Below are 17,400 nucleotides of genomic sequence, written 5' to 3'. Positions count from 1 at the left end.
TAATTAAAATATCATAACTTGATCTTCCGGTGAAACAACAGACTAGTGTCTAGTGACACATGCATGCCAGACTACTTCGATCATTTAGTCTGCTTAAACTCTACTGATTTGATAAAAAAAAATGTATGCCTTGGACTTGATTCTTTTTTCTTTATAAATCGTTCCACACTGAAGCTACTCCTGTACTCCTTTCGTAGCAACTTTTTATTTTTGTCATATAGCTTATGGAGACCTTGAATGTAGCACGCAAGTTGTATGGACCACATTAATGATAGTGTAAGTGTGTTTGTCGATTTTGGAGCTTGAAAGCCTCAATAGCCTTGTAATTGTGTGAAAACAACGGCCAGTACATTCTTCAATATTTTTCCTTCTGTGTTCCATGAAAGTCAATCAGCCGTATGGAATGAGATCGAATACGAAATGCATAGAAAATTCATTTTTGAGTGAACTAATCCTTTAAAAAGGCTGAAAGTATTTGATTCTTTTGGTCTTTTGAGTTGCCTTCTCTGAAGAAAACAAGCAGAAAAAAAACATCCACAGCCATCTGCCAGTGCTGCAAGAGCTAGTTACTGTGGCAACAAGTAAAAAGTCATTATCTCTAATTGACACCATGGCAGGTTCAGGTGTTTTCATAGTTTGCTTTCACTCTCTAGAGAGTGAGTCAGATGTCTTGTGCTTGCCTTAACATTTGGGTTTTTTCTCTCAACCTTCTACTCAGACTCTCATCCTCTGCCTTAAGTTGTTTGTTAGTTTGGAATGATTTGTTCTGTCCCTCTCTTTCACATTGGGAACTTCCGGCCCATGTTTCCCACAGTGTAATTAACCAGAAAGGAAAAGTGCACCATCATCATCATCATCTACTTCAGGTGCCAGCAGCATGTCTGGGCATATATGAGAATTTTACAACACAATGTGAATGTGCCCCATTAGTGAACTGCTGCTGCTACCAAGCCCTGGTAACTCCCTGTCAGATCATTGTATTCTTCTTCTGTAAAAGTCCTTCTTTATCTTTCTCTCTCACTTTGTCTTGGTAATTCACGTCTGTTGTATCAGGACTGGAATTTATGTTTATTACACTGGCATTAAAATGTAGATTACCATATTGAAGCCTTCTCTCTCTGGTTATCAGCAGAACTGACAGGAAGTACTAAAACTGTGGCATGGAAATGTGGCTCACAGACAGGGAAAGAACGAGAAAACTTGAAAAAAAATCTGCCTTCAATTACAGCCCCAGTCTTTTCAAACCAGTATGATAATTCATAGCATTAATATTGGTTATTCATTCATACAGATTTTATTTGAGCTGCTCCCATAAGCTGTTGTATGAGACTCACGCCTGCTATTAAATACAGTTGTAAATCCCAAACCCTGACTGTGAATGTAGCCATTGAAATATAGGATTTCACACTTGAAGCTCTCACACAGCGATCTTGTCATTTGTTTTATTTGGTGTCATAATCCAGCAGTGCAAGAACATATTTCTTGCCTGCATCAAAGAAGAAAGTGTTTTAATTTTATAGACTCATTTAAAGAGACCAACTGGTTAATGAGTGTGTGTATTAGCTCTCTATCATTGCAAGACCAGATGGTACATTATAAGTGTAGTGTATATGTTGAAGAACCATCTGTTTGAAAGAGTAACCCTTCTGTGCTGGTGTCCCATAGGTTATGGTGTTTACAACACATGCTTGCTTAACACACATACTATATATCATTACACAAAACAACAGGGATCCCATGATTATGGAAAACCTGAAAATATCAGGAAGTTTCAAGGCCTGGAAACGTCATGGATTAATTATTGTTTAATGTTAGAAGTCATGAAACGGCTTAGACTATTCTTTAGGCTGTTCAGTCAAACCAGTTCACAAATCCGTCTGAATGATTCATTAGCGAATCACTCTCAAAGGCAAAGGGAATGATTCCTAAAATCCTTACCCAGTCATCATAAACAGCTAAAAAGGTCATGGAAAATTCATTAGTAAAATATGGAAACTCAGTTCCAGGCTCCTACAATATGAATTCAGTTTCAACAGAGATATTACCTATATTTTACAGATTCTCTAGTTACACAACATTAGGTTTTTAAACCAAGCTAGTTTCCCTCAAGCAAAGTGTTGAAATTGACCCAAGGACTCTCAAGGCTTGGCCGACCATCTTTGTACCTCCAGCTCCCAACACCTGTGCCTTACTACAATTAACCAGCCAATTAGCCTGTAAATCTCTGCTGTTAGTGGGATAGATTGGCAGCTGGGAAGGGAGTATTGGGCTCTGAAGAAAGGAGACATTGTGTAATTGTAATTGCCTCTTTGTTTGGTAGCGTTGACTGTTTATGCGAGGGTGTTAAGGGTGTGTCTGTCACATTTTAGTGTTTGAATGTATACAGTTTGGCTATATTGTGAATATTCCTATTAAAGCAACTGTTATTTTTTTCAGTCAAGAGAAGGGAGTTTTTTTTCTTTTGCTGGTCCACAGTGACTTCCATAGTATTTTTTTTTCCTACTATCAAAGTCAATGTGGACCAGCAACTGTTACCCAAGTTCTTCAAAATATCTTCTTTTGTGTTCAGCACTAGAAAGAAATTAATACAGTTTTGGGACAACGTGAGTGAGTAAATAAATATCAGAAATTTAATTTTTGGGTGAACTATCCCTTTAATGACAGTCGGCTGCATGTTTAGTTCTGTCCCTTTAAGAGCTGCACGCATCTAATTCAACAGGCGTGCGATCCGCGCATCCGTTTCTCTCAACTGTTTACTTTCATTTTAGACATAACCAACAAGTCTACATGTAAATCTTGTGTGTTTTGACAGTATTAGCTCAAAAGAAAATTTAGTTGAGTAATCCGGTGCTGTTAGGCTTTTTAGTGCGTGCGCTTCAGGTGAAAAAGGCACATCAGACCAGCAAGCGAATGCAACGCTTAACCAGTAAGGCTTTAAAACACGCAAATAATGTACTTTTGTAATTTGTGAATAAGTGCAGTGTTTCGGGAGTGTAACTCTACAGCTGAGTTAACACTGAAGTGAATGTATGTCGTGTTGTACAGTATATTGATACGTTGGCGCCATAACTGTAACTGATAGAATGTGTGCTGTAGCGTGATACTATGATATTTCTTCAAAAGCAGATCGTGTAGACGTTTTAATCGTCCACGATCAAAAATCGTCATATTGCACACCCCTAAATCTAGGTTATCCAACGCTGCTCTTAGAGGGTCACCTTCCTGTACACTCTGCTTCAACGCATTGCTTCAAGTTTCTAGTAATCCTGAAGGCCTTGGTTCAGGTATGTTTGATAAAGGCATGCTAAAGATTCTGCAGATTGATCAAGCCTGGTCTGCCAGCAGTGACAAAAGTGACCATTAACTTTGTTTGCTATACAACATGTTGAGCAAACACAGTTGGAGAAATCAGTTATAACAACTACTCGCAACCAAGAGTAGAGTGACTTGGTGACCTTGAGCAGTTGAATTGTTTAAATTGCTTTAAGGACACTTAAACGCTAGACTAGAGTTTAAAAGAATGCTGCAAGTGTTGCACTGGATTTAAAATACTTGATTTCAAATTGGTGCATTGGAAAGGTCATAAACTCCTATTGTTCATTAATAAATCCTTTGGCACTAGATTTCAAATGCATTCACCTTTCTGCAAGCCTTCAAAACAGATCATAACAACATAAATATTCATCTTTATTTGTCAACCACACTGTCAACATGTGTGCCTCCTTTTCCAACCAATTTAGACAAAGGTTTCATGATCCTACCCATGCTCTCTAGTGAGGGAAGCCACAGAAATATAGCCAACACAAGAACCAGCCCCCAAACGACACTGTCCATTCTAAACACCTGCTACAGCTGTGGACTTGCCAGAGTTTTTTTGGCCTCTTGTCAACTGTCCCAAGGTAGGAAGAGTAGGCACATGTTGAGAAGAGTAGAGTCGAATGAAGGTCATCTGTCTTTGCAGTAGTTTGGATTGTGAAGTTTGGTGTGGGCCGCTGTGTTGGTGTGTGGCTAAAAAGAGGGAGCCTGTATCACTGTCAAACCTGCCACCATGCCTGCTGGTGTGAGGAATTAATAGCTGTCATCACACACGGCTCCCTGATGAGAAATATTTAGTCTTTATCGTGAGAGAGTCATGGTGTTAGAAATGAGCTACAGCAGCTAACCTCAACTATTTCTAGTCGTCCCACACTTTTTCCTCTAAACAGATATTTTTTTCAGTTTTGTTGTTTTCCTTTTTCACTTCAGCCCTCCCTTTCTGACACACACCTTCTCCCTCCTTACTAAACCAGACCTCCGTTCCAAGTTTCAGGCTGTGAAAAGTGTGCGTGTGTGTGTTGAGAGTGAGAGAGGAAGCCGTCCTGCAGATCGGTCATGATCACAATCTGGCTTCAATGAGAAATCCCCTGCTCGCCCTGCCACTACAAGCTTCTAGCACAAGGAAGCAAAACTCTGCAACAGAAAGGTTGTTCTTAAAGTGACGCAGAGGAGGATGATATTTGCAGTGGTTAAACAAGTCAATAACGGAGTTTGACAGCGAAATTGGGCAGTGTTAGGATCTAGGTCAGAGGCTTTATGGTTGCAATGGTTTCTTTTTGTGTATGCGTGTGTGTGGTTAACTGTATTATATCATGCCTGAAGAGCCAGCCATCCTGGAAATATGAAGATGCAGAGAGTGCCGTGTTAATCCAGAGTAATCTGGTGCACTTTGCATGCAAACCGTTGCTGGCCTCGGTGAGATTATAATCTCGGAGTAGTGGCCTTGCTGTTTATGACGTATGAGCTTTGAGTCATGGGTTTGTCTACATTTGTGTTACTCCAGTAGTGGTCAACATGACAAGTACAGATGCAAGGGTGAACTGCCACCTTTAATCAACCAAGCTGGGACAGTATAACCAAATTTTCAAATCAGGTGTGTCCACTACTGGACACATCCAAAATGTGCAGTGCTTATGCAGTGAAATTTTTTCGTTTTAGGCCTATACCAGGAGTAGCCAACCCTGCTACTTGGAGGGCTACCTTCCTCCAGACTTAATTTCCAACACACTTGGTTGTTCTTTTCAAGAAATCCTGAAGACCTTGATTAGCTGGTTCAGGAGTGTTTTGGTTGGGGTTGTAACTAAACTTTCTAGGATGGTAGCCCTTCAGCAGGAGCAGTATTGGGGACCCCTGGTTTAAACATTCTTACAATGATCAAATATTAAATTGTCCGTTGGGTGTATAAGTGTAAGGAATGCCCTGTGTATGTGATTGAAGCTAGTACATTCACTTTTGAGGCGATTTATATATATATGTCTGTTTTCTGACATCTTGGTCAATGCGCATTATGCCTGTTGGATCACCCATTTTACATCAGCAGAGCAACACATTTACTTTAGCCTCTCAGTTCTGGATACGGAGAATATGGTCTCTGCCCCTCCCTAGCCATTCTAGCTGAATATTTTATACATCTTCATTCCCCTTTGTTCATCTTCCCATCCCTGTACGACTCTCTCTCTTGCTCTCTCCACTGCAGCATTAGACTCTCTCCCCATACAGGAAGTGTTGTCTGTGCAAAGGCTCTGGTCCTCAGTGCCACAGGCAGTGCTCTAATGGAGTCCAGGTCTCGAGAGAGACTGGTAGAGGGATCAGGGGTGGGGGGAAATGGATGAGTAGACTATCTGCTCTTACGACCATATTAGTGCTGATTCGGTTGGAGGAATGGGTTTGCGAGTAGCATCAGTCAAACGAAACTGTATTTACTCTGCTCCTGCCTTGCTTTGTCATCATCGCCAGCTCTGTCGCCTATAATTCTTTTATGAAAAGTGACATTGATGAGGACAGGCCGGAAATGGAAGGGACCTAGCAGGGCTCGCAAAATTGCTAACCCGACGTCCCGGGGCTATTGTGTTTTCCAGTCGGGCTACCAAAATATATCACTGCCCTGCCCCACGGGCTACCTTAAATACAGGGCTCCGACGCAGTGTTCCCTCTAAGATAAGCGCACGCGACCACGCTCTTCTTCCACCGCAGACGCGCAGAAGAAATAATGTACCTCGCGCGCACAAAAATGAGTTGGGAAGACATTTGATTGAATGCCGCCAGTAAAAGGGAAAGAATAGCAGTGCTCGGGCAAACCGCTATAGAGCTGATGTCACGACAGAGTTAGAACCGGTGAATGCGGTTTACAGGTTTCATAGAAAGAGAACGATATGCACCAAATGAGTCGCTGTAGAAACTGAATACTTCAATGGTTGCACCGCTCAACACGAGAGCTAACGCAATGACATGTGAAATATGTCCTCATGTATTAAAGAAGAGTGGCTTGACTAAGTGCTGGAAATAGCGGAGGATGGGCAAAGAACGGTAACAAAACTCTGAAACATGTAGTCACACACAAGAGTATTGTACAAACTGTACTTCATAATGATGTTTAGACAGCTATAGAAGAATTCATATTTAACTTACAGATCTCAGCTTAAGTTTTGCTTTAGTTTGTATTCTATTCTATTCTATCAGTTTAAATAGTTTGTTTTGATAATATATTATGTTAGGGCTATATTATAAACCTGATAAATAATTGACCTTGTTTTTGAGTCTTTGACTTTGAGTCTCTTGCTCATCAAGGCAGTATTCATTTCAAAAATACAGAAAAAACGTTGATATAGTGAAATATTATTGCAATTTCTAATATTGGTTTCCTATTTTAATACCTATACTTTAAAATAGCATTTATTCCTGTGATCAAAGCTGTATTTTCAGCATCATTACTCCAGTCTTCAGTGTCACATGATCCTTCAGAAATCATTCTAATATGCAGATTTATTATCAGGGTTGGAACTGTTGTGCTGCTTAATATTTTTTTGGAACCTGTTACTTTTTTCTTTGATTCTTTGATTTAATAAAAAGTTTAAAAGAACAGCATTTATTCAAAATATAAATATTTTCTAACAAAGAAGTCTTTACTATCAATTTTATCCATTTAACACATCCTTGCTGAATAAAGTTTATTGAACTTTCTTTAAACTTTTTTAAAGTATCTTTAAAAAAAGAAAGAAAACAATTTCTGACCCCAAACTTTTGAAGTTTATATTGTAACACAAAATCTCTATTTTGACTAAACACTGTTCTTTTTAACTTTTTTATTTTTAAAAAATATCAACTGTTTCCAACATTGATTAAAAATCAGCTTATTAAAATGACTTCTAAAGGATCATGTGACACTGAAAATACTGCTTTGCTTTTTTAATATACTTATAAAGTATATTAAAATAGAAAACATTTATTTTAAATTGCAATAATATTTCACAATATTATTTTGTGAAATAATATTCAGTATTTTTTATCAAATAGATACAGCCTTGATGAGCATAAGAAACTTCTTTAAAAAAATGTATTGATCCAAACTTTTGACCTGCAGTGTATTGTACAGTAAAAATGTGTTCTCAGGTAACCTAAAATGTACATAATTTAGTTACATCAAGGGTCAAATCAAATATAAATAGCACATTAAAGTTAAAAGTTACACATGTTTTTGTGTGCATGCTGTACAGGTCTGGTATAAAGAATGCTTTTGCTCAGGTGCCCGAAATGTCCGCCCAATAGAGAAAAGTTTTGCTCAGCAAGAAAAACAATTAGAGGGAACATTGCTCCCACGGGTCCTTATATTTGATACAACTAAACTGAAGAGTTTTTAAGGCCTTAGACGGTTTTAAATGTTAAATGGTATAAGAAATAATTTTTCAAATTGCCTTAAATTAAGAATTCTGCAGATACCTTGTAAACAGTAAAATAATGTGGGACACCGTATGTATGGCCTCTCATTTTCTAAGCCGCATGGACTTCGGCTCCAGTAAAGATGACACACTAGAGGAGTGGAATTTTTTTTTTATATAATGCTGATGGCTGGACAAATATCTCTTCTCATAATTTTAGTGCTGAAGCACGTCATTAGGAATAATACGTGCACCAGCACATTGTCACATGGTAATACTCTCTCAACAATAACAGCATCTTTAGTACCCAAACAACACACATCTCTGATTTACTGATGTTCTGCGACATTTTCAATCTCTGCGTCTTTTGAAGGGAATATAAAAGACCGATTGATCTGTGAGAGTGTAAGTGGATGTTTACAGCTTGTCGGCCTGATTATGTGTGCGACTGTCTGTTTAGACGGGCTTTTTCACAGTAGTTTGACAGGAAACAAATTGTAGTTTTCATTTCTGTTGGTATTAATTATAGTCTTTGAAATTGCTTTTGTCTGCTGCATTTTACTGTCCTAAGACCCATTCAGAGGGGGGCTGTATTGTTGTTCTCTTTGTTTGATTGTGTTGCTATTCTGGAGGCTGATGGGACTTAAACGGTCTACTAACAATGGGCATTTTTCAGATCATCTTGTATATGATGTCTTAGAAATGTAAACATGTCAACTTTTTAACACTTGATGAGAAAGTTTGTGCGTAGCTTAAGAGATGTTTCTGGCTTCATCCAACATTCTAACCTGTATTTTCATTGTCTTCCTAGTCTTGCTTATCTAAAGGTCAGGGGCTTTGCTAGCACTAAAAAAAAAAAGCATACTGTACAAATGTCATCTTTTAACACACAGTATCCTTATCTAATGCAGCTATAACCTTTAAAAGAACTAGGAAAGCTGCAAAGCTTAACACTGCACATCACTCAGAGTTTAGTGTATGGATTCCTTCCTCTGATCAGCTTGGCTCCTGCCATTTTAACAGTATTCTTAGCGTATGTGCCGGTCAGGCCCAAGGCCTATTTTTAACAGTAGCCCTAATCTTGGAATGTTTGTGGAGTTTAAACCTTGACAGTCCCTTAAAAGACTAAAGTGCCCTTTAATGAAGCTTTGGAATGCTCTGATCACTTTTGATTGAACCCTCTCACTGAGTTAACTGGAACTCACCGCTACAAGCAAGTGTGACCTTCACGCCCTTTCGACCACTACGTGCTGTTTTAGGTTTAGCTGTCATCCATCTCTTAGATTATCTTTCTTACTCCCACCGGCCAGACCCCTGCACCCTCTTTCACTCCTCTACTCATTATGTAGGCAAGTGGGCCATGTATTAGGGCAAGTCCAGGCATATCCTCATCTATTAGTGACTGTTCTCTGACACGAAGGGTAGGATGAAGTCCTCAAGCCTGCAGGCTACATTCTAGCCTAGCTTTGGCTTGATGGACTGTATCAGGTCTTATAAAAACATGGTTATGTATGTGATTTGTATCTCACTTCTGATTGGTGGATGCTGGAACATCTGCTTTTGCAGTCTGTTGGATGATAACTTAGCAGTGGTCCCCCTTTTTTTTGCAGACGTGCTATGGGTGTCTGCAAGATTTTAAGGCGTCCCATTTGATATTTTTGGTTTCAGAAGGCCCCCCTCATCTACTATGCACCCTCAATGCCCACTTTTTTAATTCATACATATCCAGACTTTATAGTGGACAAAGGAGGATTGCAAGGTTTTAGGTAGGCATTTTAGATGGCACCTTGTCTCACTTGAACATGCAAGTAGCCAGTAGTGTAATGCAATTTACAAATTAACATTTTCATTTGGTGTATCAGAAAAGTGTTTAGTTCCTATTTTAAATTATAGTTGTCATAGTTATGAATCTGAGTAGTTGTTCGACAAGAAGTGTTTAGAATTGCAGATGGACATGAACCGTTATTTAGTACTTGAATGTCTGCGTGAAGTGCTTGAATTTTATTTTTATTAGTTGATTTTGTATCAGCCATCTGTTCGCATGTTTGTGATATCTATGATTTGTTTGTTGCTGCATTAGTTTATCAGGGGAAAAACACAGGCTGATTCTCATCTTTAGCTGTTGTAAATTCATTTCGTTTTATGGCACTGATAGCATGCCGAACATGGAAAGACAAAGCAATACATGGAATTACACAGCTGGGACAGATCAAGCAGATGTGGCTCTTGCGCTGGCGGCAACGTGTGAGTTTCAGACAGCTAGGTCATGAAGAGCTAAAGAATAATGAGCACTTTCTTAATTAGACTAATGACTTTCACAATTGATCATGAACCAGCAAGTATGGCGCTACTTGTCATGTTGGTGACCCAACAAAACAGATGCACTGTTTTTTTGTTTTGTTTTTTTTTGGTCCCAGAAGGTGGAGTCACCACCTGGTTGTGTGTGTATGTGTGCGACACGTGGGCCATAGCTGATCTGTAGCCAGGCAGCTGTCATGGTTATTTGTTAATGATTTATGTTTCCTTGAGAGCTCTCAAGTGTTTCTCTGCTAAAATGAATTTTCAAGCCACAAAATGCATTCTCGCATCTTTTCTTCTTCATTGTAACATCTTGGAATTTAACATGGAAAGCATTACCATGGATGGCACTTACAGCAACCTGTTCTTGAGCATAATTGCATAATTATCTGCCCTCTATCAGCACGAATGATATAATTACTCCCTCGTAACTTACTAACTGATAACCACATCTGATGGGCTCAAAGATGTCCTCATGGGCTACTAGAGAAAAAAAATTGTTCATTTGAAGTCTTGTTGGATGAATGCAATGGAAATATATTCAGGTTACATTTCATAAATGATTTTGATAAGCTCTTGAGCAGTGCAGGTGTAATATTTAACACATAAAATGAAGATGATGTTTCTGAGTTATGTTAGGGGGAGCTGGTCAGTGGTTAAACACATAATGCTGCCACACCCATAGGATTGCATTGTTCTCCACTTTTTAACTATAGTGGGGGAGTAGAATGACAAATTCGTTCTTGACATTTCAGCCAGTATACCTCACTTTTGTGTTTGCTTTATTGCAAGTGTCCAGTGATTGCTGGCTAATCGTACTGTAGCAAAAGCTGTTTTTGAGAGAGTTATACGAGCATGATTCCACTGGTCTTATCAGTGATCCAACATTGGCTTGCATGCCAAGGCTCAAACTTTGATACCCTTTTCCGCTCAGATATTAAGTGTCAGAAATTCAAATGAAATGTTAAAACTCTTACATGTTTTGTGATTTCAAGAATGCTGGCTGTTACAAAGAAGCTATTTCACAGAGCAAATTCACCACAGCGGAATCATTACATTTGGCCCAGACCGTGACAGTGACACCTGCAACTGCAATCATGTGTCGCTTGTGATTGCTAGATGTAGTGCCTTGAGAGCTGTTGTCAGCACATGTACCTAGTCTTGCCTCCAAGGTGCTGCTGTTGAGCAGGCAGACGGAGGTCTGTGGCTTCTGTGGTGCCTGTCCTTGACATAGTCAAGTGCCTATATATAAAAAGACAACAAAAATAAAATATAAAGGTATAAATAGTGATTGTAATTTGTTTCCAAAACAAATAGCAGAATAGATATCAAAAGGGTAAGGATACTCTTACCCTTTTCGCTGTATTCTGTAATTATTGCAACATCTTTTTTTCTGCATTTGGCAGGCTATTGGAATTCAAGAAAAGTGTGAAAGCTCCTCTGAGCTCTTGTCATATATTGTCCTACAGGGTTCTGTTCTTTTTGTAGATTTCCACAGGCCTTGACTTAATTTGTTTTTGTATGCTTTACAATTTACATGCTTTCACCAGTCAATTTATACATCATACATTTCCTGTTATGAATTAGTTTCTGAATTTGATTCACAGTTTATCACTCTTTTTGAAATGTTAATGGAGTTGTTAATTTTTGTTATAGCAAAAACCTTTTGAAAATGATTTTTGAGAGTGGAAAGCAGCCAGAGTGCAGTGCTTCCTATTAAGGGCCATTTTGGGTTTCCCTAGTTGCCCAATTAAAACTGTATCTCTGAAGCACTTATCACAGCTTTCATCTGTGTGTATATGTTTGTGTGTGTTTGGGGATTAGAATGTGAATGCCTTGTAGGGTTGAATCAATTTAAAAATTTGGCTTTGGTATGATACCAGCCTCTTATACCTTGGTATTGATACCTTTAGGTTATGCATAAACAACCCTGGGCAACTGATGAAATAAAACAGGGACTGGTGGTGCCAAAATAATCAAATTCCTTGTGAATTTGCAGTTACATAGCCCTTACTGTACTGCAGTAAATTTTAACAGCCAATATAAAGTCAGTCATCTTGATGTGAAAGCTTATAGATTTATAGTTGTATTTGGTCAAATTTGAACAAAATTATTTGTCCTCTAAGTAGTCTTAGATATTTAATAAATGAAAACATGATGGATAAATTATTATAGTTTCATATTGGAATCTATTTTGTAGTAACTTTCTAATTGTAATGTCTCCTTTTATTTCTTGCAGGGTCAGATTCAGGTTGGGCGAACCTGAAAACTGCAGTATTTCTGTGTCAGAGTGACCTTGAAGAGAGTAGATGGGCTGGAATAATACCACCTGCAACACACCCGCCTAAGTCCACAGGGACTCCTCTCCCCCACCCTCAAACCCATTCCCTTCTTCCCCTTCTAAAGCTCTGCTGAAATTGTGAATGGCCAAATGACTGTGGATTTAAAATTTGATCATTAAAGGGACTGGACGTACTGGCCCTGCATGGGAAAAAAACCCCTAAAGTAACGTTGAGGTTCTTTAGAAATAAATAATTTGCCAAGCCTGAAAGCATTTGGATGGAACATCAGCCCAGCAGCTTTCAAACTAGAGCTTCTGGGAATGGCAAAATGAGTGCTGTCATACGATGATGATGGCAAAAAAACAAGATGCCCGGGCACCAACCTACAACCTTGTTGTGGTAGGTTTGTCCGGGACTGAAAAGGAAAAGGGGCAATGTGGGGTAGGCAAGTCCTGCCTTTGTAATCGCTTTGTTCGCCCCAGTGCTGATGATTTTCATTTGGACCACACATCTGTTTTAAGCACAAGTGACTTTGGTGGTAGAGTGGTAAACAATGACCACTTTCTGTTTTGGGGCGAGGCGGTACAAATGTTGGAGGAGGGCGCTGAGAACCGAATGCATGTGGTGGAACAGACAGAGTTCATTGATGACCAAACGTTTCAGCCACATCGAAGTACTGCCTTACAGCCCTATATCAAGCGGGCAGCTTCCACCAAACTGGCCTCTGCTGAGAAGCTTATGTATTTCTGCACAGATCAGCTAGGACTAGAGCAAGACTTTGAGCAGAAGCAAATGCCTGAAGGCAAGCTTTTAGTGGATGGATTCTTACTCTGTGTAGATGTGAGCAGGGGAATGAACCGAAATTTTGATGACCAGATGAAGTTTGTCACCAATCTCTATAACCAGCTAGCTAAGACCAAGAAGCCAGTTGTACTTGTGCTGACCAAGTGTGATGAAGGAGTTGAGCGGTACATCAAAGACTCTCACACCTTTGCCTTGGCCAAGAAGAATTTGCAGGTTGTTGAAACCTCAGCACGCTCTAATGTTAATGTTGACCTTGCCTTTCTTACCTTGGTGCAGTTAATAGATAAGAGTAGAGGGAAGCCCAAGATCATTCCATACTTTGAAGCGCTCAAGCAGCAGAGTCAGCAGATAGCATCCGCTAAGGACCGCTATGAGTGGCTGGTAAGCCGCATTGTGAAGAACCATAATGAAACATGGCCCAACATCAACCGCAGAATGCAGACATCCCCTGAATACAAAGAGTATGTCTTCCTCGAGGGTACTTCCAAAGCCAAAAAACTATTCCAGCAGCATGTGCACAGGCTCAAGCAAGAGCATATAGAAAAGCGGCGTAAAAAATATCTCAGCACACTCCCACAGGCTCTCAATTCCTTGGTTCCAGGCCTGGATGAAATTGATCACCTAAGCTGGTCAGGAGTACAGAAAGTTCTCGAGACTAAGCGGGAATTCTCCCACTGGTTTGTAGTGCTGGATGACACACCTTGGGAAACTACACCACACATCGACAAAATGGAGGATGATCGCATTCCCCAGGACCTTTTGGAAACCCCTGCAGCAGAGCAAATATATGAGGCTCACTTAGAACACCTGCGCAATGAGCGAAAGCGGGCAGAAATAAGATGGGAGTTCAAAGAGAAACTTGCGTCTTCACTATTTGTTACACCTGGCAAACCCTGGGAGGAGGCTCGTAGCTTCATCATGAATGAGGAGTTCTATCAGTGGCTGGATGAGCCTGAGTACCTTGATATCTATAACAAATACCAGAAGATTATTATTGACCAAGCCAAAGAGGACTTCCAAGAACTTTTACTGGAGTACTCCGAGTTGTTCTATGAGCTTGAAGTTGATGCTAAGCCCAGTAAAGAAAAAATGGGTGCCATCCAGGAGGCTCTTGGAGAGGAGCCGAGGTTCAAGGCCCTGCAAAAGCTTCAAGCTGAGAGAGATGCCCTTGTACTCAAGCATATCCATTTTGTCTACCACCCTACTAAGGAAACCTGTCCTACCAGTCCTCATTGTGTGGATGGCAAAATTGAGCAACTCTTAGCCCTTCGTTTTCCCACTCGATATTGCTTTGATGGAAGCACAAAATCACAATTTGGTGAGGGAAAGGTAGACAGAATTAATCTTGTGATCCTTGGCAAAGATGGACTTGCAAGAGAGTTGGCTAATGAGATCAGAGCCCTGTGCACCAATGATGAACGGTACATGCTAGATGGAAGGACGTATGAACTGGCTCTTCGACCTATAGAGGGAAATGTACGCCTTCCAGTGAACTCCTTCCATACCCCCACTTTTGCCCCACATGGTTGCCTCTGCCTCTACAACTCAAAGGAATCCTTATCCTATATTGTTGATAGTATTGAGAAATTACGAGAGTCAACCATAGGTCGAAGGGATACCAATCTAGTTCAGCTTCCCTTATCTCTTCTGTTGGTCACCAAAAGAGGTGTTGGTTCAATTTCTGACATTGGAGGTGAAACGGCACAAAGCCTGATCCAACAAGGTCAACAAGTGGCTGGCAAAATTCAGTGTAGTTATTTAGAGCCTGCTTCTCCAGGTGTGGGCTATGGTCGCAATATAAATGAAAAACATTTAAACCAGATACTCAAAGGTCTGTTAGACACACGAAGACCCTCAGTTAGTTTTGGCAGTAGCTCCCCACCTTTGCTACCTGCATTTGCAGGTTTCAGAGACTCTCAGCAGAGTACAGAGGGTGACTTGCGAATCGTAATGTGTCTGATGTGTGGAGATACTTATGATGTTGACCAGCTTCTTTCACCATTCTTGCTGCCCCAGCACTGTCGGCCCTCTACCAGTCTGTCCAGTGGAACATCAGTTTTGTTGGATTTATCTATTGGTGGCCAAAGGCAAAGCATTGATCTTGCTGTTCTATCTTACCACTCATCTTTTTCCTTACGTAAAAGCAGATTAGTGCATGGTTACATAGCAGTGTACTCAGCCAAACGGAAGGCTTCCATGGAAACCCTTTGTGCCTTCCTTTGTGAGGTCCAAGATATTATTCCAGTGCAGTTGCTTGCTGTTGCAGAGACTCAGTCAGAACTTGCAGACTCTGAGGCAGTCCGGGAGCAGCTTGGCCAAGGGGAGGAACTGGCCCGTGAAATCGATGCCCGTTTCAGCTCTGTAATCTGTGGACCTGGTGGGGTGGTGGGAGGCTTGCATCGCATAGACCACTTCCAGCCATTCTTTAAGGAGGTAGTGGAGAAGAAAACCATTGTAGAGGCAACATATATGTATGACAACGTTGCAGACAATGTCACCAATGAAAATGTTTCTTCACCTCGATGTGGCTCCCCAAGCATCACATTGCTGGACTCAGAGGATGACATCGAGCCCTCCCCACCTTATCCCACCCTAAGGGAAGATGGCACTTTGGCCCATGGTGGAGGTATCAAGCTCCCAGATATGGAGGGTGATACCTTCTCGCTCATCTCTGACATCACAACTTTTGAAAACAAGCTTAACAACAAAGTCCCACCTCAGGTGCGACCAAAGCCCAATGTCACCTTTGACATTCCCAAATCCTCAAACATCAGTTCATACATGGACCTGAGCCTACATGGACCTAACAGGCGCTCATTACCGTCAGTCACCTGGCCACCAGCAACTGAAGGTGGTTATGATCCATCTGACTATGCTGAGCCCATGGATGCAGTAGCAAAGCCCCGTCCCACAGAGGAGGAAAATATTTATTCTGTACCACATGACAGTACACAGGGAAAGATTATCACTATTCGCAATGCAAACAAGACCCATTCTAATGGTGCAGGAAATGGATCAGACAGTGAGGCCGATAGCAGTTCATTGGAACGTAGACGGAAACTATCTGCTCTTGGAGTTAAACCTCGGCTGTATCGTGATCGCTCCAAACGTCTTGGAAAGTTCAGCAGCTACCGCACAAGCTTCATTGGCAGTGATGATGAACTTGGAGGTCTCCCCAAAACTAAAGAGGATGAACTTGCTGCACAGAAAGGGGACAGTTCCTTGAATGAAGAAGGCGAGGACCCAAAGAGGAGGAATATCTTGAGAAGTCTGCGAAGAAATACCAAGGTAAATTTTTTGATGTTCTTTCGTTACATATATTCATTGTACTTCAGAGCACATTTATACAGGCAAACTTTTTTTTAAGATGGCCATAATTTATTTCATTTTTATTGATATACAATATGATTCTGAATTGCCATTTAATGCTGTTTTTGTATTAGACTACACTTGAGTATTTGTATTAAATTCAGCTGTATTCACATCTGTGTATTGTCAGTGTTGTCAGATGTTGTCAGTGTTTGACAGACTCTTTTACAGAAAATGTGTTCTGTCTAACAAATGTAGAGGAATGGTGGCATGTGCTTGTTTTTTTTTTTGTTTTGTTTTTTCTTGCACTTAGCGTCATCCAGGATCAGGGGAAGTCTTTGACCCATTCTCTAAGTGCAAATTACAGTCTTGGAGCAGTAGCCTGTTAGGCTGTGTTTTACGTAATTTTCAGAAAGCTGATCCTCTGAGAAAAGATCCAGCTGTTTTTCAACCTGGTCTTGTGGCATAAACGTACCTGGGTGCACTTTTTAGCGAGACTTTTTATGTTTTTATGTAACTTACTGCACGTTTCGCCGCAGTTTCAAAGAGAAATGTCCACTGAGTGGCACTAAAACACGGGTTCAGTACATGAACCCTGCCACGTTTTAATTACCTTGATATAGGTACGTATTGCGGCGGTTCATAATTCAGATATCCGGGGACCGTCGCTAAAAATTAATGCTCTGTCATGTTGAAAATATGCCCCCAACCCTAAACCGACCCGATAGTGTTGACAAATGCAAAACTGGTATAAAAACGCATTTGTTGATGCAACTGTGCTATTTGAACTTCCGTATATGCAGATTTGAACTGTTTTGTCAAACTGTAGTTACACGTGATTCGGAGCTCCTCACCTCCTACGTCTCCTTACTCGGTGAGCTACCGAACAAACCTACTGTCAATGAAAACCCATAGATATGAAGCTGGATTTGTGTTATGCTAACGTTCAAAAGCATCCGTTTTCAAATTTCCCAGCATATTAATATTGTTTTGAAGTCATAACATGATATTCTTGA

At 40.4% G+C, this 17,400-nt stretch overlaps 1 protein-coding gene across 1 annotated transcript in view; it reads left to right on the top strand.

The window, feature by feature from the left end:
* Window positions 1-17,400, top strand: part of LOC306851012 (rho GTPase-activating protein 35-like) — an 85,751-nt gene that overhangs the window by 45,137 nt on the left and 23,214 nt on the right. Inside the window, exon 2 of the mRNA XM_079387024.1 lies at window positions 12,229-16,363. Coding sequence (XP_079243150.1) covers window positions 12,617-16,363 — 3,747 coding nt within the window. The 5' untranslated portion in view covers window positions 12,229-12,616. The remainder of the gene's footprint in view (window positions 1-12,228; window positions 16,364-17,400) is intronic.

This window comes from Barbus barbus (assembly GCF_936440315.1).
Source record: "Barbus barbus genome assembly, chromosome: 31".
In the NCBI taxonomy this organism is placed as follows: domain Eukaryota; kingdom Metazoa; phylum Chordata; class Actinopteri; order Cypriniformes; family Cyprinidae; genus Barbus; species Barbus barbus.
This window is presented reverse-complemented; position numbering and strand designations above follow the sequence as displayed.